The following is a 7,087-nucleotide window of genomic DNA, read 5'->3' on the forward strand; positions in this document are numbered from 1 at the left end:
CCCCGCCCCGCCGACGGCGCGCGCGCACCGTGGCCCCCCCGCGCGCTGGGCCCGCCCCCCGCGGAATGGCCCCGCCCACCCGGGCCCGGGGGTGGCCGCAGGTCCCAGGGGCGCCGGGCGGGGGGCCACCCCGGAAAGGCGGGAACCGGGAAGCGATGGGGCCGGGGCTGGGGCGGCCTCCGCCTGTCACGTCTGTCTGTGCTGCGGTGGCCGTGATCCCTCAGCTCTGTCCCCGCTAGGGTAGCATCGGTCCACCATGTCTGTCCCATCTGCAACAGTCGCCACCAGGCAACAGAATGGCCTGGATCTGTCCCCGTGGGATATCCCAGGGAGAGCGTCCACTGGTTGTCGCTGTCCCCAGACAGAGAAGTCTTCCCACACTCGCTCTGTGTGCACCTGGAGGGCCTCTCTGCATCACTGGCATMTCCACCTGGATGGCCTTGACCAGACACTTCTGTGCCCACATGGCAGCCTTGACAGGACACCTCCATGCCAGCTGGGATGGCCTTTCCTGGTCACAGCATCCCACCCATGAAGGCCTTAGCAAGTCACCCCCACCTCCTTGTCCCAACACCTCTCTCCCTCCCTGGATGAGATCCCTGGTCTTACTTGGCCCTCTCCATCCTGACAACGTAGTCCCCACCACATCCCCAGCCAGGGTGCTGTTCCCAGGCACCTCCATCCCCACTGGGACATCCTTTCCCTGCCACAGGCTTCCTGGCCCCAGGTCTCCGATGCCTCTGGAATGTCCGGAGCTGCACATACCACCCTTGGAAGCAAAGCACAGCGGGGCTCCCTTGCAGAAACCAAGTTGCCACTAGTCACTGAGGCTGATTGTCCTTTGACTACTTCATCCAACCTACTATCACACCCGGGCAGGGATAAGACACACCGTATTTCCCCACACTTTTCCTGGTTTTCCAGGGATTTTCAGGCATGCAAGACACAAGCGGGTGCCTCCCTGACACTCTGCAGTGTCCAGCACTGCGACGTTTCTGCAGTAAGTGCATTAGTTTCACCATGCACAGAGCTTTTGCAATTACAACAGTGACAAGGCTGGCTGCTATTTCCATAGCTCCTGGAAACAGATGCACTCCAGGTTCTCAAGCCCCTCCAGAGAGGAAATACATAGGGAAAAAAAGAAGCGTAATTATGCAGCTCACATCATCTTTAATGGCCCTGCAAATGACAGGCGCGTTTAGGAATTTGACCCTGGGTGTTGCTGCACGTCAGGCTGGGTGGTGGCTGTCCCTGAAGAGCTGCGGAGGGCGGCGGTGTCCTGGGCGCTGCAGCGCTGCGGACTGCAGCCCGCCGAAGCAGAGGAGCGCGACTGTCATCTCCATTGTGATTTAGGTGGTTTTCGTTTCCAGCACGAAGCAGCAGCGCGGCCCTGGAGATCGCAGGGGAGCCCACAGCGGTGGCATTGCCAGGGCAACGCTCGCTGCAAACCAATGTGTTTTTAACACCTGGGAGTGTCTCCCTCTGCCACTCTCTGCCCTGTGCCCCTGCTCGGGTCCCTCCGCGTGCCACCCACTGATCCCAGTGCCRGTGCCTCCGCTCTGTCCTTGTCCCCTGACATGCCCCGTGCCTTGCCGTTGAGCTACGTCTCTCAGCTGCTGCCTCTCAGAGCCCAGAGACAGGCACCCTGTACAAAGCTCCGGCTGTGAACGTGTCGGCGATTGCTGGAGAAATCTCTGCACGCTCCTCTCCGCCGCCTGCACAAACCAGGTTTGCTTCTCCCATCATTCAGAGCACTCACTCACCTCAGGGGTCTTGTAGTTTTGGCCACCAAGGTAGAGGGCCCCCCAATTTCTGCCCTCTCGCGAGCTTGTGCTCGCCCTACAGCCATAGAGCCCAGAGCAGAGCCCGCAGGCCCACGGGGGCACGTGCCGATCCGTGCCCCTCCAGCCGGGGGGAATTGGAGCACAGCGATAAACTCTCCTCTCCCAAGGCTCTTCTCTACAAGAAAAGCCACTACCCAAGGTCCAGACCCTSGATGTTCATAGAATCATTACTTGTTGAAGAGGCCCAAGATTTGATTAGAAAGGATAAAGAGGCAATTTTACCTTGAACATCCACTTCCCTGGGTAAGCTGGAATTTCCTCAGRTGGTTTAAGAGGATGCCCTGGTATTTGGGGCAATGCCAGAGCATCCAGGCAGACCACAAGCTCCACGAGAAGCTGAACACGCTGTTTGCCTTGTGGTTGCCACGGAGCGTAGGCAAGAAACGGGTAGCTTATTTTGCAAGAAATGCCACCTTTTCAGTAAAATTCAACTCAGAACTAAGAACAAAACCTGGAACCTGCTTTCAAAGCTTTTTTTTTTTTTAATGTAGGTGAAATTAAGGAGTTTAATATTAATATTAACTATATATATATATACACATATCCACAGCCTTGGGAGCCCCCAAGATTTATGAGAAGTTTGAGGTAGTAAGGAAAGTCAATATTGTCATAGAGAGGCACATACTTGGAGCTCAACAAGAGCTACAAGGGGCTATCTTATGATTTATAGATACTTCACTAGCTTTCATGYGCTTTAAAATCCTGTTGCTGTCCAGATATTGCCCATAGGGTCTCAAAGCATGAAAACATCCTCTGGGACAAAGACATGAAGATCAGAGTAGCACCAGGGCAGGGAATTACCACTGTAATGGCAGAGAAAGCATCTTGTCTTAGCATTTTAGACCAAACTGAGGTGCAGAGCTGTAGGGATGATGAGGTTGGCAAGATTCAAGGTAGGGGTAGCTGATGTTGTCCTTGAGGCCTGGTACATCCAGCAGTTCCCAGCTGGGGAGGACCAGGAGCAGGCCCATGCCCTGCTTGTGATCCTCTTTGTTCCCAGCTCAGAGGAGAGCGCAGGGCAGGTTGGGCCCACAGGGAGGCCCGAGTGTTGGCACTGCCCCCAAGAAGCCCCTCATGGTGTTGAACGCTCTCAACCCCAGCAGGGTGACAACATGGAGGTGGGAATGAAGGGCAAGGCCTGGGCCASGCACAATACCCTTTTCACCGGGACTTGTTCACCTGCCTCGCGGTCATTCCCTTCACAAAGGGATTTGTGGTGACAGGAGCGTGGCCTGGGGCGGCCGACTGGCTGCTCAGCTCCGTGCGCGCAGCTCCCTGGCTGGCGCTCATCCAGCATCACCGTGACACTTCTTGTTATCGTTCACCAAGTTCCCTTGTCCCCCCAGCACAACCCACGTGCTGAGCAGAGCTTCCCCGGGCTCACTGGGGCAGGTCCTGGCTCTGCCAGGGGGAACAGAGCCAAGGGATGGAACAGCAACCACCCAAACCCAGCTCTCGCTTTAAGCCAAGGGCCCCGTTTTGGAGCTGCTCTTTGCAGACTGGTTGCTCTGAGGACAGTGCCTCTGTGAACAGAGATTCATAAATGTCTACAGCTGCAAATGTGAGGAAGCACTAATTTCTCCATCATTCCCTCCCCTGAGCAATTAGATCCCTTTCCTTTATTATTACACAGAAATACCACAGTCCTCTCAAACATTTCCAACCACAGCTTCACTTCTGAGCTAAATAATCCAAGAAGTAAAAATCTGTGTTGTTTTTGTGTTACCAGTGCCAAGTTCTTTTAGCGGAACTCAAACAAGAGCCACCGTCTAAGCCAACCCATGGAACCCAAGCCCACCTCTGGGCAGCCTGGCCCTGCTCTGCAGCACCCATCACCCTGCATCAGGCCACAGGAGAGTTACTTCCATCTTGAGGAAATACTCTTGGTTCTATAAAAAAAAGTTCTCCGTGCAGAAGAAGCTAGAGGCATTAAGGCAGGCAAAGAAAATATTCTGTCCTCAGAAACCGCTTCTGGGGTTTTGCTGGGGCTCAGGTCAGGGCTGCATGAACTGCCCAGGGTGGTTGCTCAAAGCACCTTGTGGTCTTAGGGTTTTCTGTTCTTATAGATTTGCCGCAGTGGTTGCTGCTCCCTGGTCAAGGTTTTCTACCTGTGCGTCACAAAGAGAAGGAGAGGCGATAAAAGCTTGGAGCCATTCAGAGCTTTACTTCTTTAAAGCAGCTGAAGGMACCTTCTCCATGATGGAGATGCAGCCATGAGGTTAGAACATCTCTTTTTGCATCCTTGCTGGCTCTTCTCTAAAGCTTATTGAAACTTTAGCCCTTTTAATGATTACACCATGATGTGGTTTTTTGTTTTTTGTTTTTTTTTTTTTCCAAGAATTACCACCCACCAAAAAAGAGCTAGAATCCTGTTTTTTTCCCCCTATCCACTTACATGAACAAAAAAACTTCTTGTGGTTCCCCACCATTTCCTTCTTTCCATGGAGTTAAGCCCAGAAGGACGCACTGGAGCACAAACAGTCTCTTTCCATAGCGACATCACAGCCCCACACCACACCTCACACAATGGCCCGGTTCCACCTCGCCCGGCCCCGGCAGGGGAACGTGCTAGGCGGCCACCATGGACTGGGGACACGGAGGCTGCCAACACACATGATGCGCGCCCAGCAACAGCCCCCGTAACTCTGGCGCCTCTCGCACGATGGATGAGAAGACAGTGCTCAAAAAGAGAGGCTATATCTTGGGCGTCACGCTGGGGGAAGGCTCGTACGGCAAGGTGAAAGCAGCCTACTGCGACAAGTTACAATGCAAAGTGGCCATCAAGATCATCAACAAGAAGAAGACTCCTAAGGATTTCTTGGAAAAGTTTCTCCCCAGGGAAATAGCTGCTTTGAAATGTATGGACCATCCCTCAATAGTCAAAACTTATGAGATATTTGAGACCAATGTTGGCAAAGTGTACATTGTGATGGAGCTGGGGGAAAGGGGAGACCTTCTCGACTATCTCAAGAGCCACGGACCCATGAAAGAGGACATTGCCAAGAGAAAGTTTCTGCAGTTGGCTTCCACCGTGAAGTATTGCCATGACATGGATCTTGCTCACAGGGACCTGAAGTGTGAGAACATCCTTCTTGATAAAGACCTCAACATCAAGCTGTCAGACTTTGGCTTCTCCAAAACCTTAACTCGGGATGAAGATGGACAGATTGTGCTCAGTAAAACCTTCTGTGGTTCTACCATATATGCAGCCCCTGAATTGCTACAAGGCATTCCTTCTAACTCCAAGATTTGTGACATATGGAGCCTAGGGGTCATCTTATATATCATGGTCTGTGCATTAATACCATTTGACGATTCCAACATCAGAAAAATGGTCATCATTCAGAAACAACACAGGATTCACTTCCCCAAGTCTAGAAATATAACTGCCCTGTGCATGGATCTCATTTACCACATGCTCCATCCAAAAGTGTCAAGGAGGTTGAACATAGATGAAGTTTTAAGTCACCCTTGGTTGCAGGTTCTAGAAGCCCCAGCTCGTTCCTCTGTGGACCTTGCAGAGGACGAGAGTTGCCAGAACGTGTCTGAGCACAAGGCGCAGACAGACCACCCATCTTCTATGGCTTGCAACCTAGAGGAGAATGACTCTTCTACCCTGGAGACACTCGTGGCAGTTCTGAATGCTGCCAGCATTATGTCCACTGCAGAGGGAGATGAAGCAAGTACTTTGAATGATGGCCCCRCAAGAGCAACTAGTTAACAGTTTGACCTTCAAAAGTACGTTATTATTGACARCTTTCATGCTGTCTCCTGATGATGCCTTGGCACTGAAAGTTAGATTTGCAGGGTCTAACTGCAGGCACTAATTTAGGTTAAAAGTTTATGTGCCCTCTCCAGCAGCAGCAAAATACTCCATCCAGGGTGCTTGTATGGGAAACTCAGATTTCTCCACAGAGAACACGAGGAACTGAAAGATGGATACGTTGAATGAGATTGCATGAATATCTTGTCCAATTCTGCACCAGTGCCCATGAAATCCACGTCCTAGAAAACCAACGCATTTAACTTGCCACACGGCAACTTAAGGCAGCAAGTCTTGTTCTAGACGTCACTCATCTCCGACCGCTCCTCTCCAGCCTCACTATAGAAGGTTTCCTGGCAAAGCAGCTTTACTGTCTTCATCATCTCACTGGAGTTCTGCACCCAACCTAAGGCTCAGGTAAATATTTCCCTGGGGTCTCTCAGGGGTTTACTAACTCTTTTTTGTTTTTTCCCTTCCTAGATGAACATTTAGGTCTAGATTTGAATTTAAAGGTGTGAGAGGAGACAGGAATGATGTTTAGCAACAACTCAAATAGCAAACATATTGCACAAGACAGCTCCCTCCCGCCCGTGGAAGCRGAGGCACCACGCGAGCTGTAGACGAGGCGAGTGTGGCAAGAGCGCTAATCCGTGCCACAAGGAAGGCTGGTCTGGACAGTTCAGCTTCAGAGACACATAGGCCAGGCTCACACCCCTTGCCCGCTCTATCCTTTGCAAAGCTCTGCAGTCTCCCCATTTCTGGACAGGCTGCAGATGGTTATGACAAGATTTTAGTAAACTCCCCTGGCCCTAAGTTCTCAGCTTCTTGCTCTTATCTTCATGCACTCAGCATGGCTTCACATACAAAAGCAACGCACTTTCTCCTTAAATGCCCCRCACAACAATAGCCATGTACCTTAAAGGAAAGCCTTGTCTTACAGATGACTTACCAAGCCCTTTGTATCTTCAAAGGAGGCATTTGTTAGCTCAATAGTGCAAGAAGTGGCCAGCCTCACCCCACAACAGGAACAACTGCACAGGCTGGTAGGGTTAGGCAGGGGACGTCACCAAGCATGGCATACACATGCCTTAGCATCACCAGGAACTCACTCACCAAACAGGACTAACTCTAAGTGCTGTCGCTGTTGGAAATGCAGCTTCCAAGAGCAGGGAGCAAGGGTGAGGGCAGACCCTTCCAACACCTCTCCTCCTGCATCAGGCTGGAGACTTGGATCTGCTGCCTTTCCCACTCCACCCCTGCCCTGCTCCTTACATGCTTCCTAGAGCACCTGCAGTGAGGTCCTTCCCAGGACACAGCTCCATGCTGGACCGTCCTTTGACTAGACCCAACATGGACAGTCTTCTTCTGGCACCAGGAGAGAATTGAGGCTTGGTTCTCACCTCCTTGAAAGAGAAGTGTCTCCTTTCCCTGATACAGAAGGGAAGGATGACTCCTGGTGTTGAGAATCAATTCTTTGTGA

The 7,087-nt window shown here is 51.9% G+C and overlaps 1 protein-coding gene across 1 annotated transcript; it reads left to right on the forward strand.

Moving 5' to 3' along the window:
- The first annotated feature begins 4,506 nt into the window (after positions 1 to 4,506).
- On the forward strand, positions 4,507 to 5,565 carry LOC112945793 (testis-specific serine/threonine-protein kinase 1-like). The gene has a single exon (XM_026037456.1). It carries the CDS (start codon positions 4,507 to 4,509, stop codon positions 5,563 to 5,565), a length of 1,059 nt encoding a protein of 352 aa, XP_025893241.1.
- The last annotated feature ends 1,522 nt before the right edge of the window (positions 5,566 to 7,087 follow it).

The sequence above is a fragment of the Nothoprocta perdicaria genome, unplaced genomic scaffold (assembly GCF_003342845.1).
Source record: "Nothoprocta perdicaria isolate Ctin4 unplaced genomic scaffold, notPer1 scaffold_2, whole genome shotgun sequence".
NCBI lineage: Eukaryota > Metazoa > Chordata > Aves > Tinamiformes > Tinamidae > Nothoprocta > Nothoprocta perdicaria.